Genomic DNA, 23,721 nt, shown 5'->3' on the forward strand with positions numbered 1-23,721 from the left:
AACACAGAAAATACATATGCAAATAAACAGCTATGTAAAAAAACAAAATATTCCTCTTTCTTTTAAATATGTAACAAACAATTATGATACAGCGACATTATGGTAGATATGGAGTCAAAATTAAGAACAACAAAAACAAATTATATTTTGGAAAACACGTAGTTTATATGATGATGTTTAAAAAAATATACAACGAAAGATTTGAGTCTCGAAGCTTTTCTGCAAGCTTTTAGTTGTGCAACATTGTGTATAGACTTTTAACGTAAAGTAGGTAACGATAGCTCTTATGAAAATAATAAAACGTGGTTTATCGTATTCAATATCTTGAATTATCAAATTAGAAAAATGTGCTGTCTATTTCTTTATATATCCAAGTTATCTGCTCCTATATAACAAAGATTTCAAATTTGGATTCGAAGATAAAAAAAAAATATGTGCCAATTGTAATTTTGAAACAGATTTTATGTCATAGAAATATCAAATATGAATTACATTTATTTCCTTTTCAAAATATTTAAAGATTTCTTAGTGTTTTTTTAAAAGGTATTATATTTGTAACCGGTTTATTGATAACAGTTTGATGATTATACTGTTTGTATCTTTTTTATTCTTTTTCCACATTCATTCAACACTATCTTTATATTTCAGTATTTATTCCAAGACTTGTTTATCTATTTAACAAATATATTCTTTCATCTCCTGTCATACGTGTGCTACTCTGGAATAATAAAAAAAGCTACTGTTTATATTTGTCCATCTTTCACTTAGTGTATCCGTGCTATGCTTATGCTTTTGAGGTTTATTAATTTCACTTTGTATTGGGGAGCATGAAACTTTGAAACACTGTATTTACTACTCCGTTGACCGTTAAGTTTATATATTTACATGGAGCATGTAAAAAACTAGGGGAAAGATATCTGAACGCTTAGTACCATTTTTTTCATTTACGAAGATAGTTGCGAATGATAAGTTGTCTTTTACTATTGCAAAATACATATTTAGGGTACTGCGATCATGAGACTTATTACTGGATTTGAACTAACATGAACAACACGAGAGGTGCCTCGCGTGGTGTAAGATTTGCATACACTGTGGTACACACAGTTGTTGGCGAGTTTCGTGTCACGCAGTATTTAGTTTTCTATGTTGTGTTTTGTACACGGCTATTTTGTTTTATTGTGGAAGGTATTTCTATAGTGGCATTTTTTTGGTTTTTTTTCCATGACGTATTCAGATTGTTTTTGACATGCGTCTTTGTTATCTTTCGCCTCTCTTACTTACTAACAATTTATTTATTCATTGGTGTCTTTGTAATGCACATTGTATTGTTTATAATGTACAGTAAATACATCTTATGACTTTTATCCTAACTTACGTTATTTCAATTGCACATTCTGAATAAATTGCCAAAGAAAAATCGTTTTCGTCCTCTTCACTATTACAGTGAATAAGTAGTAGATATGTTCCCGCTTTTACTGTGTAACATGTGTCTACAGAAGTTCCGAATTGGAAAGGGCCATCACCACCCTCACTGTCTCTCAGAGCATTGCCATAGTTGTCATTCAGCCAGTCGTAATTTGCCGGGAAACCCATACCTCGATGAGCCTGTAAATGTATGTACGTATCTCTTTTTAAAGACGGAAGACATTTTTCACCTTTTAAATCTTAAACACAGTTTTCTGATACTTTTCTTTGTGCAATATACTTGACATTGCTGATGTCAACTTATATAAAAGCTTTCTATATGATATGATAATTTCCTCTATACTGCATCTAATTTTTAATGTGTTGATCGCATGTAGTGTTTTCCATGCTTTATGTATATTTGGCAATCCAAATGTCCGATATCATTTTTCCTAAATAATAAAACATATATCTTTACTTCAAGCAATTCAATAGATTCACTTACTTCAAATAATTTGATACCAAGTGCAAATCCATCTTCTCTTTCTGGTTGCATAACTTCAACTCTAAATGTTTGTTCTGAAATAGTTTGAGATTAACATTAATGATTAACGAAAACGTGTTCATCATTTGGTCTTTATCAATAAAATATGTCATCGCTTCCCATAATTTCATTGACATTTTATTTAGGAAACAAAGCCCTGGTAAATCGAAACACGCGTCTAGCAGACTACATTAAAGGGATGTTATCTCCTTGCTTAACTATATTCTTGCGTTTCTAATTATAATCAAACTGTTTCACTTGTTATGTATTCATGCTTGATACTTGAAGCAGTTTGTTGGACTATTTGTTAAGTATACATACATATGTACAGGTTTTTCTTAATTCTAAGTAATTGTCGTTTAGCGCTATAAAACCAGGTTCAATCCACTATTTTCTACATTTGAAAATGCCTGTACCAAGTAAGGAATATGACAGTTGTTATCCATTCGTTTGATGTGTTTTATTCTTTGAATTTGCCATTTCCGTTTTGAATTTTTCTCGTAGTTCAGTAATTTTGTGATTTTACTTTTTTCGCTCACTATCTGTTCTTACCGTCATGAACTTTCAGTTGATACTGGGGGTTATTTGCTACCATTCGCCCACTATTTCATTAATATCTGTTCTTACCGTCATGAACTTTCAGTTGATACTGGGGATTATTTGAAAACTCGTCACTTGCTATGGTTCCACCAGCATTTACACCTCTTTTAAATGCACCAAAAGAACATTTGGTACATTCTGAAAAGTAAATTTCTTAAATGAATTTCGTATGAAACAACAAGAATACACTTTAAGCAAACATAGAAAAGTTGTCTAATGATTATTCGCTGATTTTGAATATATTGGCTATAAGCATTTCATTGTTGTTTTGTTTCAAAGTCTTTGTTCACCTGTTTAATTTTTTTCATTTCGGCCTGTATACAATGTTGCCTGTATGGCAAAGTTTCAACACAGAATTTGTTTATTTTGTTTGTATGAATCCATTAAAAAGACTTCAAAACTTAACGTACTACTCGCCTTTTAAAATACTATATTGATTTGTGCTTTGTATGCAAAGGCAGAAACCAACTATTGTTTGATGGTAACGTTTAAACACTTATAATAATACGTTTTATAAATGATTTTTAAAAAATCAACCGTTTTTTTTACAACTGTCAAGCGACAAGTGAGAGGCTCAGCTAGCTATAAACAAGGTTTAATCCATCAGTCTACAAAAGAAAATGCATAAACAAAGTCAGGAATATGACAGTTGTTGTCCATTCGTTTGATATGTGTGAGCTTTTGATTTTGCCCTTTCAAGAGGGACTTTTCGTTTTGAACTTTCCTCGGAGTTCAGTATTTTTGTGATTTTACTTTTAATTATACTGTCTGTCCGAATTATAAAAGAGAGGCGAAATATACCAAAGGGATCAGAAGGACCAGAGGTTGAAAATAAACTGACAACGCGATGGATAAATACACAATTTCTTTCATTTAATCTTTACATAGTTTATTCAGTAAATAACTTAAATGGATGAGATATCAGGCTACATGCTTTCTTTAACGTGAATTTAGTTTTTGTGAGGAGAAAGTTACATGTACCTCACATAATGTCAGTATATGTGAGTCTAATGATCACTATAACATGAAACATGAAAACTTAATTAAACGCCTATTTCTACATATACAATATGTATTCAATGGCGTTGTACATAAATGACATATAAAATACAAAAATACTAAACAAAAATACAATATGTATGTACAATACCAAAAATTGAAAATTTATACTGTGATACACAAGAAAAAAGTCAGAAAAGTTCAAAATAATTTTGGAAATACAATGCTTTCAACCGACATTTAAAAATATCCAAAGATTCAGAGTTTCTTACATTTGTACCTAGTTCATTCTACAATTTTGGCCCAATAGTACTAAAACTTCTATCTGAAAAAGTTTTCTTTTTGTTATATGGGACTGCATAACAACCAATAGATGACTCTGACGACCTTAATGAACGTTTCGACACTTGAGGATTTAACAAATTGATCAAATATGACGGTGCATTACCTACATGACAGTTGTACATATATGTTAAGATTTTAAATGTACTTCTGGCTTTGATCGGAAGCCAGTGTAAGTCAAACAGTGCCTGCTTGGCACTGCTTGGCCTGCTTATAACGTTATTATGTTATGCGTGAATACAAAAGTTAGGTCGTGTGAGTGCAAAACTACTATTAGTATATTTTAGCATAGCATTTGTGAGTAAAATGTTATTTTACCATGATTGTAGTACTTGCGAGTACAAAACTTACTAAAACTTGAATTTTCAGCAGGTTTGTCGCCATTTCTTCCCCTTCCTGTCATCACAGTAATGTTGTCTACTTCACTGAAATTTAATGATTGCTTTAATAAATAGAATGACAGATATGATATGAAACAAAGAAAAATGGTAAGATTCCTAATAAGACAACTATGCAAAGCGAGTAGAAATGATGAATCTTTTAAAGAACTATTGTCACCATTAACATAACAGGTAAACTGATAAAAAGTGAAAACTATACTTAATGAATTTCACAGGTTCGAATCGCTTTTCTTGATTAACTGTAATTAAGAACACTTAAATTCAGAACTATGACAGCCACTGATATGGTTTTTTTTAAAAGAACCGAAATAGTTGAATAGCTATATGACCGAAAAGAACATAAAGTAATAAACAAATAATTTGTGAACAGTTTGTTAGAAATCATATCAGTACAGAAGCCATGACTACTAAATTGATGATATTGTCAAGGACAGATAGTCCACCAGCAGCGGTATCGACCCAGTGCTTTCAAAAAAATTAAACGCAAAGAAATTTCATATGATTAAAAATATAACATGACAGATAAGATTTAAATATCATTTAAATTCAATGATAGTTCTAATTAGTTATCAACGGTACCAGCATTTTAATTTAATACGCCAGACGCGCGTTTCGTCTACATAAGACTCATCAGTGACGCTTAGTAGTTATAAAGCACAGGCACTTGTCTCAGAAAAAAAATTACCTCTATACCTTAATGTTATATTAAGGTATAGAGGTAATTTTTTTTCTGAGACAAGTGCCTGTGTTATAAAGCCAAATAAGTACGAAGTTGAAGAGGATTGAGGACTAACCAATAACATTACAGATAGGGTATCAATTTCAATTTCATTTTGAAAAAAAACCGGATTAGCACAAGCAAAACACTTTTTAATAAGGTAGACACATTTTTATCTATTTAACATACATTCAAAACGATGGAACGAAGATAGCGTTGATAAAACAACTTACAAGCCAAAACTTTAAAGTGTGTCAATTTAAATATGACGAAATCTGGTCTAGTTATTGAAAGGGAGGGGACGGGGTGGTGTTAACATAAGACTGGTTTGTTGAACTCATAAAGTCTTTACCTACTAATCATAGCAATAGTTATTTTTCTTTGTTTGGTCATATTTTCTGTCAACGAAATCGCGTGTTTGTGGTCGGCTAGACATGAGAAAAGCAGATATGAAACCCAGAGTAAAGACAGTACTAACAGGAGAAGATCTCAGTGTATAGAAAATTGTCTTGTACAGTGTTGTGATGAGAAAAGCAACACATATATCTTATTGTACTATTGTACAATAGTCAATAACTAGGGAAGAGCCACATGTCTTCATTATTTTGCAAGCGTCACATACAGGAAAAGAGCCATACAGATACTTTATAGTATGGACAGCATGCCCATGTGAAGAACTCATGAATACAAGATACATTATAATACACACGTTTCTGACAGGAGAAAAGCCACACATATACTTTATCATACAAACATCACCGACAGGAGGAGAAGAGCCACAAAGATACGTTATAGTATGGACAGCATTTTAATTAGACATGTCACACATTTACAGTATTATTCAAACCTCATTGACAGAACAGTCACAAAAATACTTTATTGTATCAACTGCATTGTCATGAAAAGAGACACACATATACTAGTACCTTATTACAAAAACATGTACGCCAAGAGAAAAGCTGCAAAGATAACTTTTTGAATAGAAAGCAATGACATGAGTCAGTCCAAAAAGAGGGACGAAAGATACCAAAGGGACAGTCAAACTCATAAATCGAAAATAAACTGAAAAGGCCAAAAATGAAAAAAGACATGCAGACACACAATAGTACACATGACACAGAAAGTTACTTTATTGCAAGGGGATCATTACCAGGAAAACAGTATGTAAGATGCCACACTGTATAGACAGCGATTGCTGATATTGATCAAGGAAGACATCTTATTGTACAAAGAAGATAGGTGAATATATATATAGTTTTAAAAATTGTAACTAAGAGCAGGCATAATAACTTTTTTTGCTTTGATTATTATATTCTAATTTGAAACCTACTGAGGATTTGACACAGGAGCAGCGGAAAAAAATCTGATGAGGAACTCTTTTTCATATCCAGCTTCCAATGTCGCGGGTATAGCAATATATGAACCTGGTTCAACAAGGAATCTGTATGTATTTTGTACATTGCCCATGTATATGTTAGACTTGTCACCTAACAGTTCCAGGGAAACACAATGGTCGTTTTTGCCGAGAAGCTAAAATATAGAAAAAACTTCCGAGGTCTTATACATTATTGGTATACATTTACCTTTACATAAACTTTTACTGAGAAGTTACCAAATAGCTTCACTAGATATATAATCACACAGTCATGTCCAATCTGATAATAGCCATTTATGAGAGAATTTAGTGCTATGATAGTCAACTGCCATCAAATTATTGAAAAAAATAAATAAAGAAAGAGCATTTGTTATGGACTTCTATTTTTTTGGCTGATGCATTTAAAGTTTAGTACATGTTATGTTATGTTCTTTTCGTCTTATCACACTGGGTAAGTAAATAAGTACACAATTATACTCTCCCAATCCCTTTTCAAGATAATCACCTACCAAATTTTACTATGAGCAACACGATGGGTTTCATATGTGGAGCAGGATCTGCTTTCCCTTCCGGAGCTCCTGCCATTACCCCCAGTGGCGGGTTCGTGTAGTTACGTCTTTAGTTTACTATGTTGTGTGTTTGTGCCTATAATGTTTCTGCTTTTATGTTTTTATTTTTCTTATTAAGCCATGACTTTGTAAGTTTATTTTCGATCTATGAGTTTGGCTGTCCCTCTGGTATATTTCGCCCCTCTCTTTTCTAGCGTAGTTTACATTATGATCTACACTTAACACTTTATATAAATTGATGACATACAAAGACACATACCTTGAATAGATCGCATCTGACTTCAGTAATGTCATTCCTACTCTCCAATGTTCTTTGTACTATCTGAACAACAAGGGCAACTTTACCTTCATCGTCCATTGCTACAGATTCAAATACATATACAAATAGTTATCAAAAGTACCAGGATTATAATTTAGTACGCAGGACGCGCGTTTTGTCTACATAAGACTCATCAATGACGCTCATATCTAAATAGCTATAAAGCCAAACAAGTACAAAATTGAAAAGCATTGAGGGTCCAAAATTCCAAATAAATTGTGCTAAATACGGCTAAGGTAATATATGCATGAGACAAGAAAAATCATTAGTTTTTCGAAAAAATCTAGTTTCATGTCAACATCGAAGCCTGACTACGGGACTGGTGATACCATCGGGGACGACACGTCCACCAGCAGTGGCATCGACCCAGTGGTGTAAATAGTAATCAAAATTACCAGGATTATAATTTAGAACGCCAGACGCGCGTTTCGTCTACATAAGACTCATCAGAACTTAACACTAAAAATTATATTGCAGCTTTTTTGCTGAACACAGAATAAAGAAATAATATATGTAGATATTTTTACGACTTCAGGATGCAGCCAACAATCTGTTTTACTGAATATGTTCATTTTGTTAATTTATATAAAAGATATATTTTTGAAAAACGATGGCTTTTCTTCCTCAGGAATAGATTACCATAGCTGTATTTTGCAACAGTTTAGGAATTTTAGTCCTTAATGCTCTTCAACTTCGTTCTTTATTTGGCTTTTTCTAACTTTGTAGGATTCGAGCGTCACTAATGAGTTTTTTTATAGACGAAACGCGCGTCTGGCGTAAATACACAATTTCATCCTTGTATCTATGATGAGTGTATTTCAATCGTCTTCACATTTCTTTTTCTAGCATCATTATTTTAAGGCGTATAGGTAAACACTGCTGCAGTGGTTGAAATGTTTAAAACGAAAACATACCTTTATCGCCGAGTGTAACACTGTAACATGGATTCTTTGTTCGTTGTTCGAATCCACCATTCTTTCCATCACGCCAGTTTCCATATATACATGTAACGTAGTCTGAAAAATAAAAGAAGTTGCCAATTACAAATATTTTTATTACAGTCACTGATATCCAATTTTGAACAGCGGTATACTTCTGTCGCCTTTATTTACTAAATACTTTAAAAAAACACTTTTGAACCTTATACAGGGGTGTGAAGTATGGCTGTATCGACCAAAACATTACTTAATATATGACAATACACAAATTCAGAGTTGCTTTTAAAGCTTTTTGACGGAACAGAATTCAAAGGAACGAAAAACAAACGATTTTTTCACCAAGCCATATGATTAGTGTAGCGTCTGCAAACCCTTTTTTAATCAGAATAAATTTTATCTACACCCCCTTTTATTTTATCATACTTTATAAAGTATTTGTAATTATAATGAAGGTGTATGTAATGAAATCTTGACTACTTTCAAAAGTCCCATGCCATATTGATATCAATTTCCTTTGATTGTTGTGCGCTTAGAACCGTTGTTTTATCAAGTCCCATTTTTAGTGCACTAGTATTCGTTTCACTTATTTTATGAGTGTACATTGTAAATTTTTGAATTTGCAAATTCTCTGTGTAAGGGTCATTTATTTTATGCTGACTAGTGATTTAGTGTACAAGAATAGTTATACTTGCGTTTTCTTACTTAACATATCAGGAAATCCATCTCTGTCGAAATCCGGTGTTAGATTACAAATGGTACAATCATCAAAGTATCGCAGAAAATCATTTATATCCATATAAAACTCTCCGTCGTCTTTTGAAGGGTGTGGGACACAGTCTGATGGGGCAGTTTTCCATTTAGGACTCCTAACAAAATTGTTATATATTCAGTTAGATTAATACAGTCCCTCTATTCTTAAGATCGTATAGTATTTCGCACAGTTTAATAGAATTTTATACATTGTATCACATTTCACCATCAAAATCAACAGAGATACATTCAACAACGCTTAAAAACAAAATTAAATTAATTATTATTAAATAGTGTCTGGCTGGCTGTATCTGTTTTGTAAGAGTTCAATTTGTGAAAGAATTTATTTTTATCGGTAGCCTAGAATTATGGTTCCTTCTTTACGCGTTGTAAAGGTTTTAGTGCACAATACAATTCTTTGAAAGATTCGCAACACCAAACATCTAGAGGCCACTCATCTAGACAAACATGTGAGCTTGAATTCTCGAGATTCCCGAATGATATTATGACTTCAATATGTACGAATATATGGGGAGAAAACGAGCGAATGAGGTGCGTCCCTTGAAAACATGAACAAGTATTTTGTATAATCAATCGAAAGGAATCTAGAGACCATCATATTCGAACTGTCCTTTATAATAAATGCGTTGTTTATGTCACCAGATAGAAAATTAAATACCTATCACTCCATGGGCCGTTCCATTCACCGTTGCCCCAGGGATTTCTTAATCTTAATAACTTGGCTTCACCTACCTACAAATTAAAAAAAAAGTTACCATTTAATTTTTTTTATCATTAATATTTTTTTTATAGTTTCATTGATTGTTTTTATTGTTTAATCTTGAAAATATCAGAGACCTTTGAACAAAAATCACTTTAATGTAAAAATAAAACAAAATTTGGAAATATTTTATCAGCTAATTAATTTTACTTATAAATTTAGTTTGTATGTACAAAGTATCCACGATTCATGTTTACTAGTAGACCTTTTCAACATCTCTCGACACCTACAGTTGAGAGCGACTACGACAGGTAAAATGTGAAGGGTCGTCTCAAAAATAAAAAAAATGGGATCATTATTGATTTTATTGCTTTCAATCATTGACAATGATAAAACTTTCCTACAGAGTCTGACAATCATGTTTTATTGTAGTTGATATTTGATTGAACAATGATTATGTCGGTTGACAAGGGCAGCACATGTCTGTTAGTTTTGGCCTTGGAAGCCTTCATTATGTAGTCAATACTTTGTATCATTTCAATTCACCAATTTGGTGTTCCACTTGAATTCTGTATTCACCAATCACTACTTAAATGTTGTAACAATGAAACGAGGGGTCAATTATATTTTTTTCCAAAATTCATCAAGGAAAAATTTAAACTCGAACAAGATATCTTGAAGCAGAGAAGATAAAAAAAAAACCCAAAAAATGTGATAGTTTCCTTCGACCTAAAAAAAAAACCGGCAAATATTTGGCGAAGGACTCACATAATCACAAAAGTGAAGAGAAAATGGGTTAGGATCCAGAATGATTGGAATATTTGTTTAATCAATTCAACATGAAATGTCGTGCAAATACATACGAAATAAAAATATTATATGACAGAGACATATGTATGGTGGACGGATGCGGACGTTTCCCCTTTTCGTGTTTTCGGGGAAATCCAGAAATCGAGAAAGCGAAATTGAGAAATTGAATAATCGGAAAATCGAGAAATTAAGAAATTGGGAAATCGAGAAATAGAGAAAGCAAAAACGAAAAATCGAGATTTCATTTCGCGTTTTTGTGTTTTCTCTTTCTTGTTTTTGGCGTTTTTGCTTTCTTGATTTCTCGATTTCCCGATCTTATCTATTTCCGAATTTTTCGATTTCCCGATTTCTCGATTTCTCGATTTTGCTTACTCGATTTCTCGAATTCCCATTTTGCGTTTGCAAAATGAAAGGAGAAGTCACGAAAACGCTAAAAGGCGAAATAAATGGCCGCATCCGGCCACCATACATATATTTATTTATTTATTTGGTTGATATATATTCTTAAACTATATAGTCAAAACAGTATAAAAGCGCCTATCCAATATGTTACGTAATGATAATCATGATGTTTTTTGTCTTTGAGACGACCCATCCATTTTACCTGTAAACTGTAGGTGTCATTAGTCGGTGTCGAGAGATATTGAAAAGGTCTAATAGCTATTTAAAGATTTTTTTAAAATTGTAAAACCACACTTCTTGAAATGCTGTATACTTAGTATTTGAGAACACCCCCAGTTTTTGGTGGTGTTCGTGTTCTTATTCTTTAGTTTTCTATGTTATGTTTATTTTACCATTGTTTGTCTGCTTGTATTCTTTTTTGATAAGTCATTGCGTCATTTCTGACTCATAAATTTGAATGTCTCTCTGGTATCTTTCGCCTCATTTAAAGCAAATAATTTAGATTGTACTTCTTAATATAGCAGTCTTATTGAAAAAAAACCAGGCTTCTTCGTTTTGCCTGTAAATGAAAATAAACTTACAATAAAAGCTCCGTTTATGGAATAAGCGTGACCTCCTACCAATCCACGTTTACCGTCGTTTTTATCCTAAAAAAATAAGAAAAATACCCAACCCCGAGTTAAATTTAATACATTTGCAAAATCAAAAGCTGTCATATTCCTGACTTGGTGCAGGATTTTTTTAAAGTTGAAAATGTTGAATTGAACCTGGTATTATAGCTAGCTAAACCTCTCACTTATATCACGATATATGATCATATTTGTTAAAAAAAAATATATATATCAACTGAACTTACACTTAGTGAATGTGTCGGTGATTGATTGTTTTTCTCGTCAACTGTTTAGCTCACCTGGCCCAAAAAGCTAAGTGAGCTTTCTTTGGCGTCCTTCGTCGGTCGTTGTCGTCCGTCGTCGTCGTCGTCCTTAAATGAACTTTTACAACAATCCTCTCTTTTTGAAACTACTGGGACAAATTTGAACAAACTTGTCAACAATCATCATTGGGCTATCTAGTTTAAAAATGTGTCCGATGACACTTCCTGCCAATCAACATGACCGCCATGCCTAAATATATACATATAATACATCAATGTATCATGAAAGGCGCCTTTTATCAGCTATAGGCCACGTCCATGTTCATTTAACATAGTAAGACAACCTAATCAATATCAATTTCAACAATCCTTCCAGGAAAAATCTTACCCTATATATTAATTTGTGTGTGTCATAGAGTTTTTTTTATCATTGGGATGATACTCATATCTTCCATTATTTACAGGTTAGACCTTTTGAAATCGATTAAGATCTTTCTTTGATGTAATCAAGGATTATGAATTTAAAAAAGAACTTAATTGTTTAACATTGTCTTATCGGGGCTTTTTATAGCTGACTATGCGGTATGGGCTTTGCTCATTGTTGAAGGCCGTACGGTGACCTATAGTTGTTAATGTTTGTGTCATTTTGGTCTTTTGTGGATAGTTGTCTCATTAGCAATCATACCACATCTTCTTTTTTATATTTAATAATAAACACATCACAGTCAAATGTTTTAAAACTAATTCTTTTCTGAGATATTCTATGTTTAATTTCCATACCGGGCAATTACATCCAACCATAGTAGTAGGACACTGAAAGGCATTATGTAACCTTTGGAACAATCGTTTTGGGGAAATCTTTTCCTCCGTGAAGTCGATCCTCTCCGCAACTCCTCCTGTTAAGTTCAAGTAGGAATCCGCTGTTAATCCCTCGGTTATTTCAACGTAAGATCCATATAATCTGTTGATATTTGCATGTTCAATACTATAGTAATTCACAAATAGTTTTTTTTTTTTTTATATTTGCATGTTTAATACTATAGTATTCACAAATAGTTTATTTTTTATATTTGCATGTTCAATACTATAGTAATTCACAATTATTTTTTTATATTTGCATGTTCAATATTATATAAATTCACAAAAAGCTTTTTAAACAGAAAACTAACGATAATATATTTGATAGAGCGCACAAAATATTATCATTTTTTGTATTTAAATGATAATGTATGTGTACTCCGTCAATCAGATGGAAATGACAAGATAAAAATACAAAGACTGTTACACCAAACAGTACCTGCCTGATACACCTGGGGAAATATGAATAAAAGGAAATGTTGAAAAGTTGCGCCAAATACCGCTAAGGTAATGTATTCCTGGAATAATGAAACCGTAATAAAATGATATAATAAATAATATAATATGAAAATAAATATGAAAACTGTTCCTTTGAGTTTTTTTTTTCTTACGTAAGTTGAGAAAAATGCTAAAACTTACTTTGCAAACGCCTTTTCCAGAAGAGCAACCCACATCTCATTTGGATCGGTTGCTGAATGCGCCCCAGCTATATTTGTTTCCTGCACAATTGGTAGGAAGTCGTCTATATAGGTATCATTCCAAACACCAAATCTCCAGAACCGACAGTGAAAAATCCCGTCATAACCATCCGAACCTATTTTGTAAGCATCTCTCGGTATTACCTGTAATTGAAAAGGAGAAATTTGTTTCATGGATACCCTCTTGTTGTAAAAATGATTTAAGATTATTAGAATTGCTATGGTGATTCTTTATTGGTGTAGACGATAACGATTGAGCGTAAACATCATATCATATGTTTTGATTCAAAAGAGGGATGAAAGATACCAAAGGGACACGGACAGTCAAACTAATAAATCGAAAATAAACTGATAACTAGACGCTCTCAAGAGCCTGTGTCGCTCACCTTGGTTTATGTGCATATTAAACAATGGACACAGATAAATTCATACCAAAATTGTGTTTTGATGATGGTGATGTGTTTGTAGATCTTACTTGACTGAACATTCTTGTTGCTACAATTATCTCTATTTATAATGAACTTGGCCCAGTAATTGCAGTGGAAAATATTTTCAAAAATTCTACCAAAATTTATGAAAAATGTTAAAAATTGACTATAAAGGGCAATAACTCCTAAGGGGTCAACTGACCATATTGGTGGTGTTGACTTATTTGTAAATCTCACTTTGCTGAACATTATTGCTCTTTACAGTTTATCTCTATCTATAATAATATTCAAGATAATAACCAAAAACAACAAAATTTCCTAAAAACTACCAATTCAGGGGCAGCAATCCAACAACGAGGATTCCAATTCATCTCAAAATTTCAGGGCAGATAGATTTTGATCTGATTAACAATTTTACTTGGTGTCAGATTTGCTTTAAATGCTTTGGTTTTTGAGTTATAAGCCAAAAACTACATTTTACCGCTATGTTCAATTTTTAGCCGTGGCGGCCATTTTGGTTGGTTGACCTGGTCACGTCACACATTTTTTAAATTAAATACCCAAATGATGATTGTGGCCAAGTTTGGTTTAATTTGGCCACGTAGTTTAAGAGAAGATTTTTGTAAAAGATTACTAAGATTTACGAAAAATTGTTAAAAATTGACTATAAAGGGCAATAACTCCTAAAGGGGTCATCTGACCATTTCAGTCATTTGACTTATTTGTTAATCTAACTTTGCTGAACATTATTGCTGTTTACAGTTTATCTCTATCTATAATAATATTCAAGATAATAACCAAAAACAGCAAAATTTCCTTAAAATTACAAATTCAGGGACAGCAACCCAACAACGGGTTGTCCGATTCATCTGATAATTTGAGGGCAGATGGATCTTGCCCTGATGAACAATTTTACCCCCATGTCAGAATGGCTCTAAATGCTTTGGTTTTTGAGTAATAAGCCAAAAACTACATTTTACCCCTAAGTTCTATTTTGAGCCGTGGCGGCCGTCTTGGTTGGTTGACCGGGTCATTGGACACATTTTTAAACAAGATACCCCAATGATGATTGTTGCCAAGTTTGGTTAAAGGCCTAGTAGTTTCAGAGGAGAAGATGTTTGTAAAAGATTACTAAGGTTTACGAAAAATGTTTAAAAATTGACTATAAAGGGCAATAACTCCTAAAGGGGTCAACTGACCATTTCGGTCATGTTTACTTTCTTGTAAATCTTACTTTGCTGAACATTATTGCTGTTTACAGTTTATTTCTATCCATAATTATATTCAAGATAATAACCAAAAACAGCAAAATTTCCTTAAAATTACCAACTCAGGGGCAGCAACCCAACAACGGGCTGTCCGATTCATCTGAAAATTTCAGGGCAGATAGAGCTTGACCTGATGAACAATTCGACCCTGTCAGATTTGCCCTTGATGCTTTGATTTTTGAGTTATAAGCCGAAAACTGCATTTTACCCCTATGTTCTATTTTTAGCCGTGGTGGCCATCTTGGTTGGTTGACCTGGTCATTGGACATATTATTTAAACTAGATACCCGAATGATGATTGTGTCTAAGTTTGGTTAAATTTGGCTCAGTAGTTTCAGAGGAGAAGAATTTTGGATAAATTAACAACGACGGACGACGACGGACGACGGACAACGACGGTGGACGCCGGACGCAAAGTGATGGGAAAAGCTCACTTGGCCCTTTGGGTCAGGTGAGCTCAAAATGAAATAGACAAACAGACAAACAATAGCGCACATGACACAACAAAGAAAACTAAAGAAAAGAAACACGAACCCCACCAAAAAATAGGGGTGACCTCAGGTGCTCCGGAAGGGTAAGCAGCTCCTGATCCATATGTGGCATCTGTTGTGTTGCTCATGTTATAACAAATCCGGTAAAAAGTCTAATTCGGTAGGTGATATTCATAAAAGGGAAGGGTATTGTAGTTACGACGTAAGGAACATATCCGATATCATTTGTGAAACGGTTATTCCATAACGGTCAACCAACTCGTGATGGCGTCCATAAAATTTACGAAGGGATGATTTCAATTTCACCATTAGGAACTCTTGATTTAATATCTTCCTTGTGAGTAGCAACCCTCTATCAAGGAAATCATGTATACAATCCTTTAATGGTGTATAATTTTCTTGCTTATCAACGTAACTTGAAGAAAGTATAAGCATACTCATTCTATAACGTTCATCTTGAGAATAAAACAACTAAAATTATAACCTCAAAAGTTGTTTGGACGCCATCATGAACGGTTTGATTCTTATCGTTTTCATTTCCTAGACATATTAACGCACACATGCCATGTATTTGGTAAATGTCCATTTGTCAACATCCAGACTAAGCAAAGAGTATTTAATCTGACTGTATTACTATTTGTGCATGAATTCAAGAATAAAATGACACATTTGGTCTCTCACCGTTCAGATTTCTAACTGGGTTCTAACTAAAATTAATATAATCGACTAAAAATAAGTATATTCACCATGAATAAATAATACCAGTATCGATTCGCTGGTTGTTATTTGGTACATTCGGGACCTATATAAATCAGGTGTTTTCTTGAGTTATAAATGTTGTTAAAATACTAATTGCTTTAAATTGTACGTCAAAATTGCACACAAAGGACAACTTAAACCGTATACAGTCAAAATGTTTTATTCTATAGTGATTCAGTTTATAACACAATATTGACTGCTGTACCACTAATTTTGAGATGGTTACCAATGATATGTGATTGTTTTGTTCACAAATCGTTGTCAATATAACGGAATATGATGAAAATGATATACAAGTGAGAGGTTTAGCTAGCTATAAAACCAGGTTAAATCCATCATTTTATACATAAGAAAATAACTGTAAAAAATAACGGCAACAGTAGTATACTGCTGTTCGAAACTCATAAATCGATTGAGAAAAAAACAAATCCGGGTTACAAACTACAACTGAGGGAAATCCATCAAATATAAGAGAACAACGACACAACAGAAACACAACATTAAAATGAAACACACAGAGAAACGAAATATAAAATACCAATAACCATTTTCCTGACTTGGTACAGGACATTATAGGATAAAAATTGAACCAGGTTTTGTGGCACCCCAAACCTCCCGTTATTATGGCAATGTTAAATATAACATTACAATGACAACATCATATGATAGGACTATAATACAAATAAATGGGATAACATATAGAACAGCGAAACACACGAATGATAGCTAACAAAACGTGTCAGGTTTAAAATTTAATTTTACTCAGGTTTCGTTCACACAATACTAGCCAGTGACGCTCTGATAAAAAAAAATTGCGAAAGCCAAGTCAGGAATAGGATAGTTGTTATCCATTCGTTAGATATGCTTAAGCTTTTGAGTTTGCCATTTGATTAGGGAGTTTCCGTTTTGAATTTTCATCGCAGGTCAGTATTTTTGTGATTTTACTTTTTGTTAAATATATATTCGTGATTTATGAACTGACGTATAACAGACAACATTTTTCATTCAAGGCGTACTAAAAAGTTACGATATTGAAACTTTAGATAATGCAGGTCGATGATCAACAAACAGCGATACCGCACCGATAGTAGTGGAAATGTAATTTATAATACCAATTTCTGTACATTCACTCAATACGGTTTCTTTTTTAAATCTACTTTGGTACACTTAAGAACTTTTTATATTTCTCTATTAACGTAGTCGGGTTCGATTTTTTTTTGTAGTTGAAATCTTTCGGTTACGATTATGATTTCTTACCCTTCGTAGCAATTTTGGTTTGTCTGCAATGTTGGCTACCATAGCCATAAACCAACAAGTGCCTACTTCACCTTGTCCAATGTCAAATCTAGTTGCTCCATCTGAAAATAGAACAGGGTTTTCTGCGACATCCTGTAAAAATAAGGTTTCAATTTATTTTACTTTTTGACACTTTCAAGTTCTGTTCTGATGCAGATCTTTTGATTAAGTCGCAATTTCTAATGATATTTTTTACAAAGCCGAAATGGTGGCTTTCTATTTTGTGTTGGAGTTTCTCACTGTTCGCCTAGAGCACTCAATATCGATTAACTTAAAGGCTTCTTCAAATTTTGAAGGCCATACGGTGACCTAAAACTGTTAATTTCTGTTTTAGTTTGTCTCTTGTAGAGAGTTGTGTCAGTGTCAATCATACCACATCTTCTTTTTTGTAAAAAATTTACTGTGTTGTGTTACATTAACTAAGGGACTTTCCGTTTAGAATTGACCTAAAAAGTGAAATCACAAAAATACTGAACTCCGAGTAAAATTCAAAACAGAAAGTTTCTAATCAAATGACACAATTAAAAGCTCAGATACATCAAACGAATGGACAATTCATTATTGTAATTGAATCCATGTATTTTCACATTTTAATTACTTAAGTTCAGCAACAAAACGGTTGTGGTGCGTTACTATATATACATATGTTGGTATAACTATGTCAAAGATAGTAATGGAATATGTTTATAATAGATACGAACCATAGGTCTTTTCCATTCCAAATCTGATCTATTAGGAAAAGCAACATCTACGGTGAATTCGTAATCAGTATACAGATCTCCGTCAGGATGAGGAGGGGCATGTGAGGGAAAATCTGTAGACGATGTTCGAAAATCTAAGAACAATTCATGTGTTCCAATGTCTGTTGGTATATACTTGGCTACCGTGAAGTCTAGCCGTCGAGGCAACATTTTATTTTCAGTATTGTTAATGTCAATCCTTCTTTTGGCATCACTGCTTTTAACTCCATTTGTGACATTTTTATCGCCACTATTGTGTTTGGCGGCCACGATTGGCACAGATGCTGATTTATTCTTAAAGAAATGTACATTTAGTTAGTACAATAAAATAGAGTACATCTTTTTGACCTTACGTTTTAAACAGTTTTTAGATATAAAGGAAGAAATAGGGTTTATGTCAGTGAATAATATCGTCTTTAATGTGGCGTCAGTACAGATAGAATGAATCATTATCAAAACTGCAAAAAGTAAAGTTTAACATGTCTCTTGAATGATCTAATATTGAAATTGTGGATTATAGAGTTTTAAAAAAATATGAAGATAATCTGTTTTACTCGTGAGATCAATATCTGGCCAAAAAAAGGAGTTATTCTACTCGGATTTTCCTTATCTGCTCTCTCAGAGAGTTGTAATCTACTCCAAGACATGATAACCTCACCGGAAGCATTCTGCTTTTGCTTATTTGTTTTATTTGTTTTTATTTTTGTTCTTCTTCTTGGTACTATAATGTTCAACTACGTTAAGTTAACTACTATACAAGCAACTATCAAGACTGTAAAGAAAAAATGTTCACAAGGCTCTAAATGTTAAATGCTTTGGGAATGATTTTAAACTTTTAATCCATGCTTCAAATGGTTAACAAATACTATTTTCGTACAACCAACACTCAATATCAAATCCTAATAACTATTCGGGGACAAGCATGGGGTGGATATATTATTTACTTTTTTTGCACTGGGACATTACATTTAATTTGTGTAACAACAGCTCAACAGACTATAAATAAAAGGACAATATAGCAGATAAAAACGTTATATGTCTCAATCCCAACTGTTAAAACACAGATTGTAATTTATAATGCACGCACTAAAACTTTTAGAAAAAGAATAGATTGAATATTTTGCAAATCTTATTCCATATATTATTGTATCATCATTCGTGATATCACACACAACACAGACTTTCATTTCTGTTTCTTAAAACATAAGGCGGTCAAGCAAAAAGCTAAGCGAAACGAGCAAAACTTCAACAACTGAAAAACCTAATCGTATTTTATTATTAAAAAAAACCAAAAGTATGAATCACTGACAATTTATTTTGAATATATTTTATACAATGTAGTTGATGTAAACTTGTTTATAATAATATGCTTCTATTTTGTATCGTAATATTATATGAAAGAAATTATAGCTAAAAAAGAAAGAGCTAACGTTAATACATAGAGGAACAACAACTAAAATGAATAAAGAAAAAGCAGATACTTTGACCTTTTTTATTTACCTCATTTAGTGTTGGTAATTTGTTTAGTAAAGGTTGTTGTTCTTGTTGTGTGTTCTGTTTGGAATGCGTTTGTGGATGGCTACATGTGTCTAGTTCACTCCTAAAATATTGCTGTCCATGATGTTCAAATGATGCATGCTGAGTTCCACTATCAGAAGAGGCAGCACAACCCATAATGATTCCCTTATATAATTTTTCTAAAAACAGATAAAACAATTCCTGATTACTTCATTTGAATATTATTGACATTGAACGATTTGAAGGGATTACCGATAATTAATATTACACATTGAAATATGGTTTTTGGAGGTCGACAAATTAAGAATATGAAGTAAGTTAAATACATGAAAAAGACAAATATATTATTTCTGCTTCACATACAAGAAAATTAGTACATTTTAATAGTTGGCAGAAGGGAAGTCATAAACAAAATAATGCTACCGATTGATTGATTAATGTTTAGTCTACGTCTAATGTCGCATAGTTCATGCTTGTTCATCACGAGACATGTTTTGATAGAAAATGAACTTCACAATGAAGGATAAGGACTTTTTTTAGGGAACCCTTTATCAATTAGATTGGCTGAAATTCAGGGTTGAAGGTAGAAACAATAGACAAAGAAATCGAGTTCAAAACAATAATCTTTATAAAGCCTACTATTTGTTTTCGAAGTAAGAAAACAAAATCCTAATTTAACGATATTTGTATTGAAATATATATTCTGCAAACATAATGGTTCAGGATATTTTGACATAAAAGTAAACCAAGTAGACATCACATCAACTTAACAGATACATTGGACCAAAATTAACTATACTCATTCAACATGCAGTGGAAGACAGATACACACGACATAACACATAAAACAGCTTTGGGTGTGATGGATTCTTTAGTAGAAGGAGTACACACGATGTATTCATAATTTCTACTGATCTACAGAGGAAAAATTAAAAAAAAAACAACCTATAAAACAATACAAATTGAAGTTCTCCAAAAGAGTCATTCCTTCTGTTATTTATATATAGAATTGAAGTTCTCGAAAGCAGGCGTTCATTCCGTGATTTCTATATTTTACAGACTGATAGCAATCTCAAAGTAGTTTTCATTAACAATGAAATCATTATATTATTGTCAATTACGTCTGTAACCAATACCTTGATTACTGTCAAACATCCGGTACGTATCAACTTATGATTACAAAATCCTGTCAGGAGTTATTAAGGGGTTTAATTGGTAACTATCGCTCTTACTTTTACTTTAAAAAAAATAATAGTGGCAATATTGATAAGGGCACCAAATAAGACTTAAAAGCTTTCTTGTCAAATTCTATTTATTTATTTATGAACTGTTTTTCCTAAACGAAGGTCCCACAGTTGTCGACAGGGGAAACACTTTTCGACAATCGTATGTTTTATTCGTCGAAATTAAGTGTTTATCTTGTTTCCTATCCAGGATCGATTCTGGCTGACGTGTCCCTTATATGTTCTTTATTTACTCTGACCCTTTCAAAGAGAACGTCTTCGATTTGACTTACATAATTTTCTTTGCACGTTGTGCATGCTGGGCAATATATAAGACCGCATGGTGTATAGTTCATTCGTGCATCCACACGTTTTTTTTAATGTTTAAATGTAACAAATTCCCCTTCGTCAATATATTTGCCTCTCCCACATGGACAATCTTTGCATTTGTCTACCTCTACATTGCAGTAAATTGTCATTCATAAAAGGTTTAATGGACATTAAGTTCTTTCTCAAAAGCTAAATAAGGATACTTCATTTGGAAATTCAAAGGAAAGCTTAAAGAAAAGTAATTTTTAAATGCTGCTTTCGCGACGTTTAAACCAAATTGGTTCTTGCTTATCACACATTCTAACACAACATCGTTTTAACGTTTAATTTTGATTGGATAACTGCACAAATTATCTTGGCATTACTTCGAAATTTATGCTATGACCTACGCATAAGCGCAGACGACGTATGTCAGATTTTAACTGTATGTTTGACGTTGTTTTGTGTCAGTTTCATTAGAATGGAGATAACAGTATTGTATTTCACGCTTATTCGTAAACTTAATTTGTGATCATCAAGTCACCAATTGATGCCGTCGGGTCTTAAAATACAATACATTTATTTGCTAAGTAACGTACATAAATAGTATGAAGAGCCGATGTGACGAATGAAAGCGCAAACAGTTATTACCATGTACTTTTATATTTTTTTCCGTTATCTCAATTCCAAATATATAAAACTATACTCAAACAAATTATAAAATATTTAATAGAATAACGATACTAAGCAAGCTATACTGATATCCATACATACATTATATATATTCCTGCATTATGTTGTTTTTGAAGAGTGACTGTCCTTATATCCAATTAGACAAATAAAAAAGAATAGCTTTCTGTCAATAAACGAATTGACTATGAACTATTTTCATATACTACTAAGCAATTCCTCAAGGTTTGTCAATAAAAGATATTTTCTATTACTTGTTAATTTTAAACTTTGTTAAGAAATTTAACTGGTATTTAAGGACAGAATCGAAAAACGGTCAATCATTGAGTTCTTCAATATAACTCTGACATTGACACTCATGATTTCTTTACTCTGAAAATAAATAAAGATCATGTTTCTGTTAAGATCCGGTATATATGATATATCCGTATATTAAACAACAGATAAATACACAAAAGCAAACCAATACTTTAGAATTACATAACATACATGACTTGTTTTGTAAGAATTCGTACTTCAACAAGCGATGCATTATATTATTAGATTGTATTTTAAAATATGATTCAACATACATGACAGGATTTTCTTCCGTGTCAATGTCAAAACAATGCATTGGGGAAATGACAAAATAGTTATCAAAGGAACCAGGCTTACAATTTGATACGCCTTACGTGCGTTTGGTCTACAGAAGACTCATCAGTGACGCTCAGATCAAAACAGTTCGAAAGCAAATCAAATATAAAGTTGAAGAGCATTGAGGACTCAAATTTCCAAAAATGTTTTGTTCAAATACGGCTTTTTTTAAGGTAATCTATGCCTGAGATAGGAAAACCCTAAGTATTTTAAATAAGTCATACTTTTGAAAACAGTTAATTTAGAAAACAAAATCATATAATTGATGTATAGGTCTTTCGTAAGTTGTTTTTCGTGTGTTTGTCTATGCATTGTTGTTGCAAACTGGTTTATAATGAAGTACGGAATACAAAATGTGCGACGGTTAACGCTTTTACACCCAAATAAAATTAGAAAAAGAAGCATTCAGGTCCTAAATAATTACAGATTAAAAATGCTCGAATTTCAGTAAAGTTCGTGCCTTCAATTTCGATTTGTTGAAATCAAGCTTAGCGTGCGTAGCATACTGGCATAACTATCATGTTGTCGTTCACTCTTATATCATAAGATATAAATAACAGAAGATAAAATGGCAAGAAACAATTAAACTTTTCCGGAATTCTAAACGTATTACTTTTACACAATTTTAATTCGTGTATTCATTTTTGATTATAGTCATAAACGAAATTCTACATAAGAAAAAAAGCAATAAAAGAACGACATCATAGTAAACTAAATAATCAAAAAAAGATCTCATGTTTCTGGTTGATAGGCAGATCCTACTCCACATGTGACACTCTTGGGTTTGCTCAGTCTAACTCGGTATTTCATTCGTGGAAAGAAAACGTGAGTGTGGTTTCGACATTTGGAACATATGAATCATCATCTGTCAAACAGATATTCCGTAACGTTCAATCAACTCGTGATGGGGTCTTGTATATTTTTGAAAGGATGATTTCAACCACACCGTTTTGAAATATTGTGTTAATAGCTTCATCGTAAGCAGCAATCCTGTATCAAGGAAATCATGATAGGAAATGCCCTATAACATCGAATCAACAGGAA

At 32.6% G+C, this 23,721-nt stretch overlaps 1 protein-coding gene across 1 annotated transcript; it reads right to left on the bottom strand.

Annotated features, from left to right (window-relative positions):
* Positions 1–609: 609 nt before the first annotated feature.
* Positions 610–22,310, bottom strand: LOC134708650 (calpain-9-like). The gene is made up of 17 exons (XM_063569297.1): positions 22,129–22,310; positions 19,805–20,001; positions 18,266–18,598; positions 17,526–17,657; positions 13,264–13,466; positions 12,565–12,727; positions 11,474–11,539; positions 9,639–9,712; positions 8,912–9,075; positions 8,186–8,287; positions 7,212–7,312; positions 6,339–6,538; positions 4,241–4,314; positions 2,576–2,686; positions 1,910–1,983; positions 1,376–1,605; positions 610–718 (listed from the first exon to the last, which is right to left on the bottom strand). Exons 2-17 carry the CDS (start codon positions 19,976–19,978, stop codon positions 703–705), a joined length of 2,217 nt encoding a protein of 738 aa, XP_063425367.1. The 5' UTR covers positions 19,979–20,001; positions 22,129–22,310; the 3' UTR covers positions 610–702.
* Between the last annotated feature and the right edge of the window lie 1,411 nt (positions 22,311–23,721).

The sequence above is a fragment of the Mytilus trossulus genome, chromosome 2 (assembly GCF_036588685.1).
Source record: "Mytilus trossulus isolate FHL-02 chromosome 2, PNRI_Mtr1.1.1.hap1, whole genome shotgun sequence".
NCBI classification, from domain to species: domain Eukaryota; kingdom Metazoa; phylum Mollusca; class Bivalvia; order Mytilida; family Mytilidae; genus Mytilus; species Mytilus trossulus.

Bases quoted from the DNA above. Each gene is read 5' to 3' on its own strand.
- LOC134708650 (XM_063569297.1), bottom strand. From the start codon at position 19,978: ATGGGTTGTGCTGCCTCTTCTGATAGTGGAACTCAGCATGCATCATTT. The intron at 12,728-13,263 runs GTAAGTTTTAGC...AAATATCAACAG, and splicing joins CTGGAAAAGGCGTTTGCAAA to ATTATATGGATCTTACGTTG. The intron at 1,984-2,575 runs GTAAGAACAGAT...AAACTATTTCAG, and splicing joins TCAACTGAAAGTTCATGACG to AACAAACATTTAGAGTTGAA.